The sequence below is a fragment of the Centrocercus urophasianus genome, unplaced genomic scaffold (genome assembly GCF_019232065.1).
Source record: "Centrocercus urophasianus isolate 14NV4802_14NV808 unplaced genomic scaffold, USGS_Curo_1.0 seq_24, whole genome shotgun sequence".
NCBI classification, from domain to species: domain Eukaryota; kingdom Metazoa; phylum Chordata; class Aves; order Galliformes; family Phasianidae; genus Centrocercus; species Centrocercus urophasianus.
Genome location: NW_024884800.1, coordinates 3409086 through 3428752, shown reverse-complemented (window position 1 = coordinate 3428752; position 19667 = coordinate 3409086). Strand labels below are relative to the sequence as shown.

Below are 19667 nucleotides of genomic sequence, written 5' to 3'. Positions count from 1 at the left end.
ATGTTGTCTCTTTCCGTGTGCGTTACAATAATGTCGATTTTAATTTGAAATAATCAGCAAATTCAGGCCACTGTGCTCTTAAAGCTTCCCTTTACTGTAATCAATTTCTGTAATCAAGCTCCTCATTTCTAGGATTACAAGAAAAAACCTGTTTTGCACTATGTGAAATGAATCCGAGACGGTAAACTTCTTTTGCTTGGGGATACGAAAACGATCACAACAACAGCTCTGCTAAAATCTTTGCTAGTGATCTCTACTGACATCTCTATATCAAAAATAACTCTGCCTCTCAGACGAGATAATTAAACATGCAAAAATAACACAACTGTTAAATAACACGAAGTTCTTTTTCCAAACACACAACAGAGAGAATTACCTGACACTGAATTACAAGGTTCCAGTTCCTTATTACTGTACACAGATGCTATTTGATAGTGGTGGAAGCCAAATGATTTTGTTGCCATGGCTTTTGTATCCTAGCAGATGAGGGGATGATAAGACCATTCTTAGATTGGGTTATGGGATTTATTCGCTTTTGTTTTGTTTTTCCTTTTCCAATTAGCTTTCTTTTAATTCTGTTTTTATGTTACATCATGAAAATGAGACGAAACTCCCCGTGCTCCTGATCATGTCACCTGACAGCAGGTCGCTTTCTTCTTCCGTAGAAGTAGAGAATTGTACTCTAGGCAATCACAGAAATCAGAGAATGTTCTCCAAAATGGTCGACTTCTAATTTAGGTCTATACAAACACTTATACCGTACTGTGTGAAGTAGATATTTGAAGCAATTCTTCTTTTCATAGGCATTTCTGGTACAAGAGAAACATTAGCTATCAATTTAATGGTATAGTTTAGCATATATACAAACAACTACAGTTAGCCCTGTGGCATTGTAAGAAACAACATACCATCAGATTCAGGCAGGCATAGGCTAATGCAGTGGTTCAGTTCCATAACACAGTTCATTCCCTCAACTGCTACCAACAGGGTGTACGCTTGGAAGTTCTTTTTCTTTTTGCCACGTTATATTGCTGTAGTGCCTGTATGTGCTTTAGAGATGTGCATAATGCTACTCATTTTAGTATGTTACTTCTATATTGTTATTGTTTATTTTTTTGATCTTTTAATAAAGTGTATAAAATTCTTGGTTATGTTTTTTATGGATCCATATCTACGCATTAATAGGAGTTGAAGAACTTTTCGAGTTCTGGTTTATTAGTCCCGATCTTTAAAGGTTCCGATGTAAAAAATAATGACGAATGGATTTGATTCAATGTTATATCTTAAAGTGTAGAACAACAGAATAAATTTCTTTCCAGAAAATACCTTCAGTATTTGGAATTCTGTAGTCGGTGCCTCCTCTTTACTGGATGCATCGGGCCTGTCCTGTTGAAGTTACTAACGCAAGAAAGAAGTTTGTATTTTAGAAAAATAAAAGCAAAACTTTGCAGATGCTGCCTGCTGGTTTCTCTTGTGCCTCAGCCCCTCTGAGCCACGTGTGGTGTGCTGTGTTTGCTTCGTGTTTGCCCACGCTTCCCTTCTAACCCTGTCTGTCTGAGATCAGGGAGGAGATCAGAGCTGCGTGTTGGAAGGTAACCGGGAAGAAGGAATTGAATGTAATCCTTTTGTGCAGCTCTTGTAGCACAGTGATCTGTGTCCATTTTTCTCTTTCAGCAGTGGTGTCAGGTACCATTTTGAACGTCCCAGTGCAGTAACACAGCAGTCATCTCCCTTTGGGTTCCCAGAGTCTCCTCCAAGTGCTCTGCTGGGTGCTGTGCTGCCTGTGGGGCAGTCTGGCCGTTCTTTTGGCAGAGGTGCTGCTTGCTGACCCCCACTGCTTGTTTGTCCCTTCTGAACGCTGAGCAGAGCTCAAGGTGAGAGCATTGTTCGGTGGTGCCTTTGCTCTGTGGTCACCACCTGCCTGCTGGCAGCACTGCTGGAAGGGAGCTTTTAGCCCAGCACTGGCTCCGTGACACCACGTGCTTCCTGGAAATATTAATCTCTGTGTGCCTGGGGTCCCCTCTGCAAGCTCGGTGTCACTGGGGTCATGTCCTGTGCTGCTCAGCAGGAGCTGCTCCGCACCCACTGCAAGGGCCTCTTCCTCAGCCACCACCAAATGCAGCCTCAGCCTTGGCCAGGGATGGCACCAGGTGTGGGACGGGGCTGCAGGGCTGCTGTGTGGCTGTGAGCTCTGCCCTGCACCAGCAGGTTTCACACACACTGGTTGGGCCTGGCTGGAGGCAGCGAGCCCTGCAGAGAGGCTTTGGCAGGATGGGCGCTCAGCAGCAGCAGGAGGTGTCAGGAATTCCCTGAGGATGCAGAAAACATCTTTCAAATCTGTCCTATTTTGGCCTCAGCACCCAGGCTGCTGCAAGACTACTGACCTGAAATTATGGCAGTCAAGATGTGTGCAACGGGAGGTTGCAGTGCCAACACGAGGCAGTGCAGCAATGGATTGTTGGCCATTTGGTTCCTTGGCTGACAGAATGAGATCCAAAGCAGGTTTGTTGCAGCTCCTGGGCAGTGTGTGTGTGCAGGCCCAGCCTGGAACAGCATCTGGTGTCCTGCATCATAGCATGGGAGGGCAAAGCGTTCCTGCATTTCACATGCAACATGCATGCTGCCTGGACAGCAAGGATCTCCGTTCCCAAAGGTGTTCAAGAATGCAGGGAAAGGTAGGAGGTTCAAAACGAACATTAGGCTCCTGGTCTGCTGGGGCAGTGCTCCCCATTGCCTTTAGTAGGACATGCTGTTGACTTTGAGAGAAGGCACACTGAGACTGGGACAAATTATGTAACTGTTCCTTTTTCATCAGCCTGTTTCCCTGTCTTCTCTTTGCAGGTTAATTGAGACTATTTGTGTGTCAGGGCCACGCAGGTTTTTTTCTATAAATGCCTCCTTCCTAAACTGATGGCACAGTTAAATGTCTGAATTGTTTCTGAAAGCAAAGAAGAAGGGGGAAAACCGAAATGTCTAAGCAGTGATTGTTTTGGTGTTCCAGTAATGGTGTGGGACCCTTTCCTAATGTTTTCTGTTTTCATTCCCAACTTTCCTCTGCTTTTCTTTCTCTGCTTGCCAACACTTTCCAGTCGGAGAAGCTCAAGACTTCGGGCTGAAAAACCTTGCTGGGTTTAAGTGTATGGTCCCATCTGTCAGAGAGGGTGATGCATCCACAGTCTTCAAGGAGCCCAAACATCTCAGGGCTCCCAGCCCTGCAGGAGGGAGCTGCACTGCTGCACTGCAGCCTGGCTGGGGAAGGCACATCGTGCGCATTGTGCCTCCTGCTGACAGCAGCCCAGCACAGCCCGTCCCTGCCAGCTCAGGTACAGCAGCGCTGGGATTTGGGATGGGAAGGAGGGAAAAGGAGGCCAGGAGAAGAGAGCAGGCGGTGCTCCTTGCTGGTGAGCCCTGGCTGCTCAAGATTGTCTTCAGCTAGGACAGCGCTTTAGGGATGGAGTTGGATTAAAGAACACGAGCACATCATCCATGATGCTGTATTTATGGCAGATGTCATTTGGAAATATAGCAGCACCCAGCCTATCTGTCTTCCTCTCCGCTGGGGCATGTTTGTGTGGGAAAGCCAAGTTTAATAAAAATCTCCATTTAGTTCTTTGGCTGTCAAAGCTTCAGTGGGAAACATGGGGAAAATAGTTATTTGTCAGGGTTTGCTCCATATTCAGATGAGCCTCTGTGGTCCAAAAGGCAGACAGTTCTTACTCAATCTGGACTTAGTGCTGGATAAATAGATCACTTTGATCTATTTGTTAGAAGGAAGAGGAGGACGGAGAAAGAAACATTTGGCTAATCCCCAATGAGTTGTGGATTTAAAATATCCTCTCCAGTAAAAGCAGCCAGTTAACCCACTCAGAGCAAGCTGCAGCCCAACAAACAGCCCCATGCTCTCAATTTTACGCTGATTTTATGCAGTGATTGCTGTCACTGAACCAGTTTGTCCCTTCTAGCCCACGTGGGTTCCTCCCTGGAGAGCATCTCCCCAAAAGCCGATCCTTGTGAAAGGTCCAGAAAGGCTCTGGGCTGTGTGAGGGCAGGGGGACATTCCTGGAGAAAGAAAGAGGTCCAAAGGCCGTGTGGATGGGCTTGGATAAGCGGGTGCTCCTTCAGGCTGGGCAGGACGGCTGGGAGATCTTTGCTGCAAATACCTTTGCCCTTTTCTCCTCGCTGTGCCTTTTGCAGGGTGTTTTCTGCTGGTCGGTGCAGCAACAGCAGCTGTCCTCTCCCTGCTGTTGCTGCTGCCCTTGTCCAGGATCTGGAGGTGTAAATCCAGCCCGGAGTGATGGCACAGTGGCTGCCGCAGCGAGGAGCACTGCTGCCATGCAGGAGGGTGCAGTGCTGCACCGAGGATTTCTTCAGAGCCACACCTGGGTTGTGCAGAGGTATTTCTGCTTCGCTCCATGGTGCATGTGAATTATTTGCTCGTAAATGTTGTCTGTGCCGTCCCAAAGGAGCTGCTCCTGCCTTCCTGTCCTCTGTAGCCACCGTGTTCTTGAATCCTGTGTTTATAATCAGTGCAGCTACTGCTTTAATGCTGCGTGCCACCATAATTCAGCTGATCTCAGTGGTGTGGTTTCTGCTGCAGCGCCTTTGTGCAGGCAGTGGCTCTGGCTGGCCCAGGCTCCCCTGCTATGTCCATGTCCCTGCAGCTGCCCTCTTTCTGCCCCACATCTGCAATGCCTGGAAGGGCTCCCACTGTGAGCAGCTCCTGGCAAAAGCCGTGAGATGCAGGGAGGGATCAGCATTTGTGCCCCCCCTCCCCCACGGCAGCAGTTGGACTCTTCCCTCAGCCAGACCTGGGCTCAGGGGCTTGCTTTGTGCCAGGGCATTTGCCACTGCCCCACTGGCCCCAGACCCTGCTCCATCACCTCTTCTACTTTCTTCCCTCTGTTTGATAGGAAGCATCTCTGTTTCCTCTGTGACCTCAGGTTGTGAGGTCTGCACCTCTGCCCTCTGTACCAATGCCAAAGCAGCACAGCTCCCTCCTCAGGGAGAATGGGGCAGGCTGGGGGACTCGGGGCGGCAAGGGAATGGCAATGACAGCTCAGGAGTCAGGGCTCATCCAGGAAAGACCAGCCCTGCTCACACCATATTAGCACATCCCAGCTGCCAAGGGCACTCCTGCTCCATGCAGCTGCAGAGGCTGCTGTGAGTAATTGATTGCATCATTCAAACGGGGTCACCCAGCTTGTGTCAAAGCCTGGAGTGGGGAATTTAAGAGCCTGCCTAGAGCAGGGCAGCTAATTGCAGGGGCTGACCCCTTGTAAAGCAGCGGGCCCCATGCACATCACTCTGTGCCCCTTGTTCCTGCTCAGCTAAGCTGAACAAGAGGCAGCAGCCCCCACCTGGCCATGCTTCAGGCTGCCTCTCACGGTGAGGATGAGTCCTTGGAAGATTTTTTAATTCCCACTCTCAGGGTGGGGCTGTGGCTGGGTTTGGACAGCATGGGCAGTGCTGGGAGGAAAGTGGACTGCAATCACCCTCCCATGCTCTTGCCCCTCTGCCAGCTTTGCTCAATTATGGGAAATCCTTTAAGCTTTTGCATTAGTGCTGTATTTAGGTCTGAACTGTATTAAGACTTGGTACAGGGGAAGCAGAGTCAGATTTCTCACTTAATACAGAATGTTTTAAAGGTGTTTGTCATTATGGCCCCACTGCTGCCAGCCCAGTGGCTGGGGCACAGTGGGTACTGCAGGAGGAGAAGGTGCTTGCTGTCTCCTTAGCTGACTGTGTCTGGCTCTGGCAGAGCCAGCCTTCCTCTCTCCCTCCCTTCTGCAAGGCTGGCGGGCTGGCAGGAGGCCCATCCTGCTGGCAATAAATGTGTCATCAGGATGCAAGCAGAGATAATGAGTCACGAACACCCACCACTAGGCAGCCCAGTCCTGGCACAGGGCTGCAAGGCAGGAGCAGAGGGAACAGGGCTGCTCCAGCCCACACTGCCTCTTCCAACCTTTGTGCTGCAGTGATCAGGCAGGAAGGATTTCCTCTTTGCAGCACTGTAGATCTGCACCACGAGGACACAAAACGAGGGCCTGCTGTGAGGCTCCTGGCAGTGCTGTCCTGGGGCTGGGGAGGCAGCTCTACTTCCCTTGTGCAGTGTGGAGATGTGGCAGCTCCCCAGTATCCTTCCTGCAGGTGCCACCTCAGCCCTACCTGCTGTGAGTGGACAGCCAGGCAAGGATGGGACCATGTGTCCCACATGTGCAAGTGGCTGGGTCAGCTCAGGGCATGATGGCAGCAGCAGGAGAAGCCTCCCAGGCTCCTATGCTCACTAGGCTGGGCTTTTTTGCAAGAAGAGCAGGCGACAAGTTGTGCCTGCAAAAGCAACCTCAGCACGCTCCCAAAACTTCCCCAGACTCCTCAGAGATGGACCAAGCCCAGGGCAGAGAAGCTTTGATGGAAGCTTGATGGAAGCTTTGGTTTTCCATCCACTTAGGAGGCACACAGGGACAAACTCCCTTCACCCCATCTCACTGACCACCAACTTCAGCCAGGTTGCAGAGTTTGGGCAACAAGGCATGGGTGGATAATGGCACCAAACTCAAAGCAAAGCTGCTAACTGCCTTTTATCCGCCTCTAATCACTACTGGAGCTGCTGCCGCTCTTGGTGCGATGTCCATTCCCACAGGCTGCAAAGTACTGGATAATAGAGGATAATTTTCTTCCCAGGGAACATGCAAGAATTTATGTCAAACAGGTGTAATGTGCAAAGAACTCATGTTTAAATAATCAGAGCATGGTGGCAGAGCAAGGTATGAAGTCATGAGACAGAGAGATTAGAAAACCTCCACAGAAAGAAAAAAAAAGAGAGAGAGGGACTTGTAAAATTTTAAGAGAATGAGGAAGAATTTAACATGGGATTAACTGGGGAAAAAAAATAGGAAAATGAAAAGCAGGAGATAAGAAAAGAGTTGGCGATGAGGCAGGTGCCACATCAAGGAGAGCTTTCAGTCCATGGACGAGGATGAGCCTCAGTGCTCTCCCCCAACATCTCAGATCTGCATCCCCAAACCACTTGGGGCACAGGGCTGGACTAGCAGATGGACCCCATTGGGACAAGGGAAATGTGAGTGTTTTGGGGCAGGAGTGGGGCACAGACTCAGCAGGGACAGGGGTTCAAGATCTGCACCTGCTTCCAGATCTGCTGCAACACCAGGCAGAGACAAGAGCATGCTTTCCCTAGTGCCTGGGCTCACCTGGGGGCTGCCTACACACTGCCCATGGGCCCCTGGCCACAGCTGTTTTCCTACAGGGCTTTGTGTGTCCACCTGCAGGGCCAGACAGGGTCAGACTGCTGGCTTTTATCCCCCAAATGAACTTGAGCAAGTTCACAAAGCACAGAACAGAAGACTCGTGACCATGGGTGACTACCACAGAGACCCCCGAGCCCTCAGCAGCACAGCTTTTCCCATTGAGCCTATCGATGGTCCCTGCTGCTCTTCAGCCCTGGCTGACAAATATTAACTCCATTTTTTAAGTCAAGAAATGAGTTGTTTTGCAACTCCATCCCATTTGAATTCTCCAATGAGGCTTCAAGGAGCTTCCTCGTTTTCGAGCCCAGGGCTCCAGGCCAGGCTCTGATAGCAGCAGGGCTCTGAGGCCAGGGCTCCCAACCCCACGCCTGGTGCCACCAGCTCTCCAGCAATTGCTGTCAAGGCATTGTACAGCTCCTGGATGTTGCCTGGCTTGTCTCCAGGCAGGCAGGTGCAGCTTCCAGGGGAGCTGACAGTTCTGGCAAGGAGGAGCTCTGCGCCATCGCCCTCCCATGGCAGGAAGGCTGATAAAGTGTCTCATAATGAGATTGCCGTGTTCTCACTTTGCAGGCAGTTTTGTTAGCTTTTGCAAATGCAGTCTGGGGAGAATCTCTGTCTGTCCAGACATTGCTTCCAATACACTTAGAATTGTAGAATCATATTAGCCTGAGTTGGAAGGGACCCACAAGGATTATCTAGCCCCATGTCTGGCCCCACAAAGGCCATCCAAAATTCAAGCCCCACATCTGAGAGCATTGTGCAAACACTTCTCAAATTCCAGCAACTCAGTGCCACCACCACTTCCTTTGGGAGCCTGTTCCACGCCTGACCATCCTCTCACCAAACAATACCCAACCTGAACCTCCTCCCTCTCTTGGGATTGCATGAAGAAGAAATGCTGCTTCTTCACGAGGACGGGAGGATGGGAAAGAAGAGCTGACATCCCAGCCTCCTCCCTCCAGAGAGCCACATGCAGTGTGCTGACCCAGAGACACGCACAAGAACTCTCTGCTCACTTTGTTGCACGTGCACATCCTCAGCTGTGGCTGCAAAAAGTGGTGAGTGTGAAGAAGAGTGCACAGGGATGGGGCATGGCACGCAGTGCTTGCACAAATCCCCATTTGGGTTGAATTTTAGGTTTTATTCTCCCCCTGAAATGGGAATAAACTGGAGAGTAGCACTCTGATTGATTGTTAGCTGCTTCATTCTGCCATTGCATTTCATGCACAAGTTTGCACAGTGCTGCAGCATTTGAATTGTAATTGCTGAGGGAATATGATTAAAAAGGGAAAGCCGTGGAATTTTGGAAGAACTCTTCCCTTAGGTGCCAGTTTTAAATTGCCTTATTTTCACAAGTCTTCAGTATATCTTGACAGCATGTTTACCTTCCTCCACCTTTCTTTTCAGTTAGGGTTTAAAACAACAGGTTTGGTTTATTTGTTCGTTGTTACCTTCAGGCTTTTGAGCCTTAGAGAGGCATATTTTCAGCTTTACTCCATGACAGCACTGGCTGGAAGACTCTCTATGTGTGCAGAAAGAGAGAGGCTGTCACATGCGTTGGTGATTTGCCATGGGAAAGTTTGAGGCCATTTCCCTCCCATCAGATTTGGGGACGTTGGTGGAAGCTGGTGTCAGTGAGAGAGAGCTGTGCTGGTATCACAAGACATGCGAGGTTCTGGGGAGGTGAGCAGCACTGGGATTGTCCTCCCCAGAAATTCCAGTCACCTTCTTGTACCAGCTGTAACTCAGTGCATCCCCAGAATCAGTAACTGCTTCGGAGGAATCTTTTTAGGTGCAAGCAAAGTAATAGGCTTGAGCACCCCAGCAGAAACAAGAAATTTCAGAGAAAAGTCCTCAGAACTTGCCTCTGAGTCATCTCCACGTTGGCTGGAGAAACTGGCAAAGAACAAAAGTGTCTCTGCAGGTAGTGCTGCTGCAAAGGCCCAGAATTAAGAGGCTCAGCCAGGTGAACACCTCCAGCCCCCAAGACAGACCTCACTGCACTCTGAAGGAGCTGAAACAGAAAGCTGTTTTTATGATTACGGGGTTGGTGAAGAAATAACACAAAGTCTTAAGCTTGTCTATATTCACCCGTGCTATGTACTCGGCTAGTGTGTAACTTAGGTGAAATCCTGGCTATCCCTGCTGGAGCAGCCTCCACTCAGTCACCTGCTGCAGACTCGCTGGCAATGGCCTGCTGCAGAGCTTGGGCAGAGGCAATGAGTCACAGCCACCTCTGCTCGGTAACTGCAGCCTGCAGAGGCAGCAGCAGCAGTCGGTGCACTGCTCACGCTTTGTCTGGTGAGGAAGTAGCTGTACCCCTACCAGCAGAGCTGCTCCCTCCCTCCAGAGCCTGGGCTGCTCCTCTCTGGGCTTCAGGACAGGGCAGGGCTCTTCAGCACTGAACAGGAGCCACCTCTCACCTTCGTGAGATGGGGATTGCAATTAGTCCTGGCCCTTTGCTTGTGCCATCTGTCTGCTCCCCGAACATCCCTGCAGGATCTGTGTCTTAGCAGGTTAATTTAATAACTGCCTGCTTTATTGTTGCTGGCCGAGGGCACGGCACGGAGCAGCTGAGTACATCAACAGCACAGACCAGGAATCAAACACTGCCCAGATGCTCATTTAGGAGGTTTGTTTTGCCGAGGGAGCACAAACCCTCCCGTGGGACGAGCACTGCATCGCTCTCCTTGGCAAGAGATGGCTAAAAAACAGCAGTGGAGATGAAACCAGGTCACAGTGCTACACCTCAGAGGTACAGCGAGGTGAGGACAGCATGGGGGCAGCAGAAAGGTGTTGTTGGCTGGAGGTGAGCGTGTGGCACGGGGCTTGGCCATTGACAGAAGCAGCAGCCGTTCTCATCTGGAGCATCAGCAGCAATTTCTGTGGCTGCAGACCACGACAGCACACAGCCCAGTGCGACAGCCGTGTGCTGATGTAGGGAACGACTACCCTGTGACCTCCACCTCCTGTACAGACACCATAAAGCACCAACTGCTGGGAGCTGGGAAGGAAATCTGACAGACCCCAAACTGATCTCCATTAACAGGACCTGGAAGAAGAACCCAAGCCGTGCTGGCCGTCGCTTTGTGCCGGCTGTTGCTTTGTGCCGCCCAGCTGCGCTCTTTGCCCCCAGCTGCGCTCTTTGCCCCCAGCTGCGCTCTTTGCCCCCAGCCCCGCTTCCTGCTCATTTCTCCACCCATCGCACAAAGGCCCGGCAGCGCCACAAAGCCGCGCGCACAAGGAACCAAAGCGGCCGTGTAATCTCATTATTGTAACCCTCATCCTCCCTTTCCCCTTTTCTCCCTCCCCCATTTGTCGCCGATTAGAACCGGCCGGCAGCTTTCAGCCGGTGAACAAATAACGCTATTTATGCACACGGCCGGGCTGCCTCCCGGGCTGGGCGCGGAGCTCCCCCGCTGACCCCTGGCGCCCGCAGCCCAGCGGGAGCCGCAGCCGGGCACAGAACGCAGCGCCCCAGGCCGAAAAGCTCCTCGCTGCGGCCAAGGGGCGGCGCGGCGCCAGAGCGACCGCGCGCGCGGCCCCGGGCGGCCCCGCCCACGAGGCGAAGCCCGGCCCCGAGCGCCCCGCCGCCATCTTGGGGCGGTGCCGCGGTGCCGCACGCGAAGCGGTCCCCCGGGCGGAGAGCGAGGCGCCTCGGTGCCGCACCCAAACCCGTCCCCTTCGGCGCGGCGACGTCAGACGCAGAAGGGCGGTGCGCGCGCGCCCGGAAGTGACCCGCGCAGAGCGGCGGGGAGGGGCGCGCTTCCGGTGCCGCAGCGTAACCCTTCCGGGCGGGGCTGGCCGCTGCCGGGCGGTTCCCGCGGCGCGATGGAGTGAGGCGCGGCGGTAAGCGGCGGGCCCTGGCCGCAGCGCGCAGCACCGGGCCCTAACGGCCGTCTCTTCTCCTCGGGCCGGCGCGGGAGCGACGGGGCCTCGCCCTTCTCCTCAGGCGGGCCGGGGCTATGCGAGGGCCGCGCTGCCGCCTGCCCTAGGCCCGGGCCCGGCGGGGGAGCGGCGAGCGGGGCCCGATGCGGGAGTACAAGGTGGTGGTGCTGGGCAGCGGGGGGGTGGGGAAGTCCGCCCTGACGGTGCAGTTCGTCACCGGGACCTTCATCGAGAAGTACGACCCGACCATCGAGGACTTCTACCGCAAAGAGATCGAGGTGGACTCGTCCCCCTCGGTGCTGGAGATCCTGGACACGGCGGGCACCGAGCAGTTCGCCTCCATGCGCGACCTCTATATCAAAAACGGGCAGGGCTTCATCCTCGTCTACAGCCTGGTCAATCAGCAGTCCTTCCAGGTAAGCGGGCCGGGGCTCTGCAGGAAGCGTGGGCTCGGCCTTCCTCTGAGGGCCGAAGTGAGCACGGCCGGGGCCCCGCGCTGTGCGGGTGCCGGTCGGGGTGCCTGCTTTGTGGAGGCCCACGCAGCGCTGGAGAACAATGACCCGCTCCCACTTCCCTGTTAGAAACGTGTTGGCAATCCCCTTCTGCGAGAAGATCACTCGATATTAAAACCAACGCTTCCTCTTTTTTTTTCCCCCTCTTCTTAAAAGGATTTTTTTTTTCGGTTGCTTTTGAAGAGAAAATTATTGCTCTTCGGTTAAGACTTGCTAAAGCAGCTGCTGTTTTCCGCCCCCTCCCCCCAGAATCACGTTCCTGTCCAGCATGAGCTCGGTGCTCTGGAACACTGGGTGGTGTGCTGAAGAGAAGCCGTATTGGATAATGTGTGGCTCTGGATCTCTTTTCTACTATTAAAACTCTCTAGAAATGGAAGCGTCTCAGCCAGCACCTGGGCTAAGCTGCCTGGAGGATCGAGGCTTTATTTGAAGGGAAACATGCGTTTAGCAGCGCTGCATACAATGCAGGGATTTGCATCTGCTGTGTTGGCTTTGGGTTTGGAACTGGGCGTTTTCCAGCTGCTTGGAGAAACCTCGCACACCCCCACTGAAGCAGAACGTCTGCTTCTACTGAGGGCTCAGTTTTACCTTAGCAGAGGGTTCCATGTAGCTGAATACAAGCTGCAGATGTGCTCCCTTTGGAAAACAAGGGCGTTGGGATGCTTCTCCCTTTATTTTCACATGTTTTGGGGACTGCTGACTCCCCATTATTCAAGCAATGGCCATACAGTTAGCAATCCGCCCTGTTAATATTTAGTTATTCTTATCTGTTTACAGCATGTTTGCTGCGAAGCCTGTAGGTGTAAACCACTCTGCAGGTCTTTTACACAGTAGTGACTTCAGACACTTAATTGCTTTGTCTCAGAACTATGCAAGAATTTGCAGAACTTAGTGGCTGGCACTGATAGTGACTTAAAACAGTCAGGGGACAGGGGAGGCTGACTCAGACTTGAAAGTGTAAACTCCTGATGTTAGCTCAGGCTTGAATAAATGCGTCTCTAGGTAATGCAGTCTTCTTGCAGCATCTGATTTGGTTACTTGCAAGTGATTAAACGTGTTCACAATGAATTATTTTAAGCCTTCCACAAGTGAGAAGGCTATTTAAATTATTGGCTTTCTCGAGCTGCAAACTGAACACAAACAGCCTCATGGGTTGTGTGGAGGTGTGATATTGCTCGTCGTGTTACAGGTTTGCTGTCATCAGACCTGAGACCATTTGTTTTAGAAAACTGAAATCAACCTTTCCAAAGCAGCTGCACTGTGTCTTCCTCCAGCTGAACTGAAAGGCTGTCTGAGATTTATGTTTGTATGGTTATGTTTGATAAAATGTAAGAATAGCTGGTGTGTAAAATTAGAAAAAAAAACAGACATTATTAAAGGTGGGTGTAGAAGTTGTTGCGAGTTCTAGTTCCACATGGTTATGAGTGTAATAAAGCTTTGAAACGTTTTCAGTGTTCAGTAGCATGTGATGTTGGTTAAATGTGCTCCTGTAGTGGTTATACAGTGATTTCATGTGATTGCTTGCACGTACTAACTGCTTGGATTGTTTGATCAGGACATCAAGCCGATGAGGGACCAGATTGTCCGGGTGAAGAGATACGAGAAAGTCCCTCTGATCCTAGTGGGGAATAAAGTGGATCTGGAGTCGGAGAGAGAGGTCTTGTCTGCAGAAGGCAGAGCTCTGGCTCAGGAGTGGGGCTGTCCCTTCATGGAGACGTCAGCCAAGAGCAAAACAATGGTGGATGAACTGTTTGCTGAGATCGTCAGGCAAATGAACTATGCCTCCCTGCCTGAAAAACAAGATCAGTGTTGTACAACTTGCATCGTCCAGTGAGAGAAGTTAAGGAAAACCTCAGTCATGGCCATACAGAGCAGGTTGGTTGAACAGTTGTAACTAACTGAAGCGTAGAAGCATACTGTTTAAACGTGATAAAATGTGCCAAGGAGTCTGAAACCAAGTAGTGTAGCTTTGGAGGTAGTTTTCCTCTGGAAGAGCTGGAGGTTCGTGGGTTCCGTTGCACGTAATTACTTGAGTCACACAGAGTTCTTGCCTTACTGCACTATTGGTGGTTCAGGGAATGCTGCCTTTGCTTGTAGCAATTTTGTAGTGCAGCAAAGTTCATCATCTCACCTCCACCTGCTTTGACTGTCAGCACTGTATTGGACATTACTGTATCCTTAATGATGTTCTTGTGATGTTTCATTGTGTTTGGTATCGGAATTATTTTCAAGTTAGTGTGAATTACCTTGGGCTTGAATAGCATTATACTTGCCAAGCTTCCCACTAATTGTACCGAGAAGACTTGGAGCTTGCTTCAAAAAAAAAAAAAAGCTGTACAGAAACTGAATGTACTTAGAGGACATTTCTGTCTTATCAGTGGAATAAGTTTAAGAGAGCTACCCTGAGCTGTGAGGAGTGGCTAGAAGCCCACATGTACTTGTCAAGGACATGTACAAAGTGTTCTTCATCTAAAGACTCCTGAGCAGAGAATACTGTTGATAAAATGGCCTCCCAAGGCCTGACTCTGCTTTCCCAGTGACTCATAAGAGGTGTGGCAAGAGTGCAGTGTTCAGAAGGGACCCTGAAGTCAAGCTTCACTGGTCTTGGGTATTGCTTCCAGTCTTCTGCAAGGCCCTTTGCCCCCGAGATCATCTTTCTGTACCACACCTTGCCTTTCACCCAGCTGTGTAAGAGGCTCTGCACCTCCCATGCAAGCAGCAGCACTGTCATTCCTGCACAATGTGCTTCTGTGACCCCCTCCTCTGTTTTCCTCGGTGCTGCTGTGGGTGTGGTTTCAGTACCAGCTCAAACCCCTGCTTTGGAAGAGGCCCTTTCTGTGCAGCCAGCTGGTCTGCCAGAACCACAGTTTGCAGAGTCAGATGCGACAGACTTGATGTAATCTGTAAGGGCAAGTGCAGAGATGAAGGAGGACTTGAAAACGCAGGGGAAAGAACTGCCTCACTTGACAGCTACACTGATTAAAGCTTAAATTCTGACTGCCGTGTTAGTAACTCGAGTCAAAGGAGCTTCTTATGTCTGAGTGACAAGAGTGAAAACAGGTTATTACTGGAGGCTTTGGACTATGTATCCTCTTTAATCTTGAGCGTAAGGTCAGAGAGTGAAGTCTCAAAGCTTGTCTTTGAGATTGTTATCAAGTGCTTTGTGGATGTAAAATTTTAGGTACTCGTGGCCCTAGTGCTGTCATACTAAAGATAGCATGGTATTTTATCTCCAGTGCTGTGGAGTAAGGAAGGGCTGCTGTCACCATGTAAGATGTGTTCAGGTTCAAGGTTTGCTTGGCTGAAAGGTGAGCAAACTGTACTGGAGCAGAGAAAAATAGAAATGAATGCTGCAGGGTTAATATCTTGGACCACTCGTAGTAATGCAGTTTCAGCAGGTTCTAGGACAGTTTCACAAATAAAAGCATCTCTTATGATACTGGGCCAGAAGTTACAGCAATCTGTTGAGTTACCAGTGGTTCACCTTGTGCAGATTGCTGTCTTCAGCCCTGACAGAACAAGGCCTGTCATCCATGAAATTTGTACTGCCAGAGTTGGTTACTTCTAAGAGAAGCCTCTGAGTAATCCAGCCAGTTTGGAACATGACTTCAGATATGAAGTTTAGGCTTTAAGGTGCGAGGGAACAGAGCCGTGTGTGATCCCTTTGAATCCTTCTAAGTTATGCCAAATCAGGATGAGTTTTCTAAGCAGAGCATGCTCTTGCTTCAGAAGAAACATCTGGGTTCTTATGTCTTTGTGGTCTCTTGAAGCACAAGATTCTGAGTTTCAGTGGTATGGCTTTCTTCTGCATTCTGCCATGCTCAAGGAGTCACGTAAAACCTTGAGCATCAAAATAGTTCCTTGCTTCTGGGAGATGCTGCTCCTGTCCAATATCTCTCACTTCAGGCTCACACTTTTTGGATGTTTTCTTATTCCTGGCTCCCATTCGATCCCTTCCCTTTGATTGAATTAGGGGTAGGACCTCGTCAGCTCTGCTGCCTGGTAATAAATGTCTTGTGTGCTCTGGTGGAGGAGAGCTGCTGATGGGGTTTTCTGATAGCTGTAATCTGCTCTCTAGGAGAAAATGTTCTTATCTGTGATCCAGGGGATAAGTACTGCTTCTCAAATATCTGCTTGAGCAGTGGTCCCTCCTCAGTAAAGTGAAACCAAGGCAGTTAAAACTGCTGTCTTAAAAAAAACAACAAACCATGCGTGTGGGAAATGGAGTTGAGCTGTAGCTCCGTCCTGTCATCACCTCTGCAGTGTGTGAGCTGTCTGTGTCTGGGAGCTGCCTTTGGTGTGGACCAGTTAGTTAGTCAGCTCGGGGTGAAGTGCACAGAGACTGGTGGTGCTTCTACATTTTTGAGAAGCTTAAGGGAGGGCTGAGAGTGTGTGTGTGTGTGTTGCTCCTGGTCACATCTAAAGCTGTTTCAGAATCAGTTTAAAGTAGCGGTTATCGCTTACGTCTTTCTGGTTGGTAGCTCAACCTGTCTGCTGAGGTATCCACAGGACATTGTGTCAGTTCTTTAACAATATTTCTGGAGTAATATGACTTTGAGTTACTGTTCCAGGCAGCCTTTGGTGAGATGAAGGCTGGAACATGTGCATAATCAGAATAACCCACACTTCCTTTTAAAATATGTTTCCCTCCCTGTCCTGCTTCTGCAGTGGTCTTCTGTCAGCTCATTCTTGCATTCAGAGATGTGAGATTCCCAGTAGCTGCTCCCCGTTGCTCAGTCCAGCCTTTCTCCTGTATTTTCAGTGTGGCAGTGTTTCATCTTTTACATCTTTGAAATACAGTGCCTGTTGTTGAAGGTCTTCTTTAGAGGCACTGAACAGGTTGAGAACACTTTTGGCTGGCCCTGGTTGGTGATTTCTGCTCCCTCCATTCATGGCTAACTGACATCAAGTGCTGAAGGAAAAGTGCTCCTTAGGGATTGAACCTGAACGTGTGCTGTCTTCTGTGTGTGACTGTGACACAGACAAATTTGTCTTACCAGGTTTTCTAACATCCCCCTTCAGCCTGCTCACAGGAGGGTAGGAACGTCCTGGGTGAGGAAGGCCGGCCTGGTGGTGCTCACTGTAGTCAATAAAGTCAAATGGCAAGATCAGAAATGTACACTGGGTGTTCCCTGATATGCAAACACACGGATGCTGAAAGAGCATTTTGAGGAAGCTGTTGCTTCTGTGATTACTGTGCCATGTGACTCTGTGCTGGCCACAGCTCTGGGTGCTGCATTTAGGTGAAGTTTTGGGATGGATCAAATCTGGTAGGATGAAGAGCTGCCCTGTAAATGGTTTGCCTCCTGTGCTCCAAGCAAAGATGGAAGGTGTATTAAGTAGGTCTAATGCATCACTACTGAAATCTAAGTGCTGTTGGCTTTGTTTTGGTTTGAATTCTTTTCCAGCAGTGCAGGGACCTTTCACATCCGTAACCCATGAACATCAGAGATACAGAAATGTCCTGGGCAGTGCTGATAAAGGTTACATTTTTGTGCATGATGAAGAACAGCAGCACACGATGCTGCCCTGCTGTGAAGCTGAGAAACATTAAGGGCTTTTTTGGTGGTAACGTAGGGGATCAGAGTGCTGAGAACTCAGATGTCAAAGCACCTTGGTTGGCTCACCTGCCTGTTCCCAGGCCTTGTGTTCTGTGCCTTTGCTTTGCTCAGTGGTGAAGGGACTCCGTGCCACCAATGTGAAGCCCATCATCACTCCAGAGGAGCACTGAAGTTCCCTCAGCTGTCGGACATCCTCAGAAACAGTTGAGTGTCCCTTAGGGGCAGCTGTTAGGAGGTGAATGGTTGTTACCTATTTGCCTCTTACAGTACCAGGATTAGAGGAAAAGAGCTTCAAGTGTGCCACTGGGTTTAAAGACCTGCTTTGGAGCTTAGTTCCACGCTGTGGAAGCAGCCGAGTTTGCTTTGAATATGTATTGCATGTGATTTTCATTGCTTATTTTGTTTACATTTCAGATAAAACTCAGAGGAAACTTGCACAGATGCTGCTTTGGAGAACTTTCAGCCCAGGTTGCAGAGCTGAGCCTTGGTAAACCTGTCTCTATTACAGCACATTGCCATACATCTAAGTGCATAAGGTTGGTGGCCTCCAGGATCCACACACCTTAATCAGAATGCTTAGCATGTTTACCATAAGTTTAAAATCTGTTCTTTATCTATCAGTCCTTTTATAGCTTTCTAAGTTCATATAATGGCTAATATGCAAGAGTTCATTTTTAATATTTTAATTGATTTCTTTAATCAATTTCTGAACTTGTATTTATTAAATACTTAAACTCAGTATTACCTACTCAATGCCTTTTAAAAGAGAGTTTTAATGGAGAATAAATTGAGCCTTAAACAAATGGTTACTTCTGTATATTACCTCGCATCAGTGCTTCTTTCTCTTGGCAAAGTTTTCTCCTCCGATGCAGCCGGTCGTTCTTTGAGACTTTCTGTTTACGTGTGACAGTGTCATGGAGAGATACTGAAGGCACCTCTGTTGTGTGGATGCAGTATCCCTTTTCTTGGCAAGTGCAGCTGTGATGCTGCTTGTAACTGGTCTGATTGGGCAGCAGGGATCTGAACGGGGCCTGAAGTCTCCAGCTGATGTTTTTTGGGCAATCGTGGGTTTCTTAAACTCCCTTAATCAGAAAACAACCATTGTAGCATTGGAAAATGGCAGCGTTCTGTTCTGTCTACTGAGTTTCTCGACTTGCTTGTTTACATGCAGCTTCTCAATGCCTCTGGAAAGGGATAATGTATCCTTCAGAATGGGCTGTGTGCCTGGTCGGGGCAGCTCAGCTTTGCCTGGCACAGCAAGCGACATCTGGTAGACCTCTGCACATGTAAATCTAATGCAAATAAGATCACTTTACATTTTGTAGTTCCTAATATTTGTCTTTCTGAATAATATTTTAAAGCAATATTTGTTAAAAGTTTTTCTTGCACTGTCACAAATTGCTTTTTAGGTTTGTTTGTTTGTTTTTTTCCCAATAAACAAGTTTAATTTTAGAGACAAGTTGGTGTAACAAGGGGAAAAGCACCAGGTTTCAGTGATACTAACTGCAAGCGTGCTTTAAACAGCCATTGCCTTCCATATTGTTTACCTGATCAACATTTTCTCTGAATACTTGAAAATCTTAACAATAACACAGGTATAAAGAGCAGAATGGAAATGTACAAAGGACAGATGAAACCGTTTTGTTCAGTTTTAGTCACACGTTGCATCCATGAGAGCTTTTTTTTTTTTAGCAGTGGTTTAAAATGTGTGATTTTTTTTCTTTGCAGAAGTTTAATAACTGCAGCTCACCTACTGCACCAAAGTTCTAGGTTTTTAGGAGCCCAGCTTTAGTCATTTGAACATGCTTCTAGAAATGTACATTCTTGCCCTGTAATAGCTAAATACCTTGGAGAAAAGCTCCAGTAAAAGCAGTGATGGATATGTGAGGTTAAGCAGTTTCGAACTCACGAAATGTATTGTGGATGATGGCATTTGAAACAATAAAGGACACCAGTATCTCAACATTAATGTGTTTCATTGGTAATAACACAAGCTGGCTTAGAAATACAGATTCTGAGTCTACCTTCAGCACTGAGTTTGAATCCTGATGAGAAGAGAAGAGCAGGTTTCCTGCTTGGGTATCAAAACACCTGATATTTTCTTGTGGGGTTACTTGAAATGTTGTCTGTTTGTTTTTTTTTCCCCTGTTTGTACAAACTTTATCAACAGGCTGAGGCTAATATTTAGGTTTGCACTTTAATATCAAAATTAAACCAAACCTTGTACTCAGAGTAGGGTTTTTTTTTTTTAAAGTGGTGGTTGTTGATCTTTTTTGTAGGTTGTAAGGAAGTAATAGGAAATAAAAGTAATTCCTGAAGATCTTAGTTTTCCTTTGTCTGAGGGTGGAAAAAGTTGGTTGGTATTAATCAGTGGTTCATTCCTATGGGTAGTTATCAAAGCAGTGTTCATTTTCATGGTCCTCAGCCAAAAAAAAAAAAAA

The 19667-nt window shown here is 48.9% G+C and overlaps 1 protein-coding gene across 1 annotated transcript; it reads left to right on the top strand.

Annotated features, from left to right (window-relative positions):
• Positions 1-11281: 11281 nt before the first annotated feature.
• On the top strand, positions 11282-19189 carry RAP2C (RAP2C, member of RAS oncogene family). The gene is made up of 3 exons (XM_042825310.1): positions 11282-11569; positions 13221-13540; positions 17641-19189. Exons 1-2 carry the CDS (start codon positions 11297-11299, stop codon positions 13497-13499), a joined length of 552 nt encoding a protein of 183 aa, XP_042681244.1. The 5' UTR covers positions 11282-11296; the 3' UTR covers positions 13500-13540; positions 17641-19189.
• Positions 19190-19667: the final 478 nt, after the last annotated feature.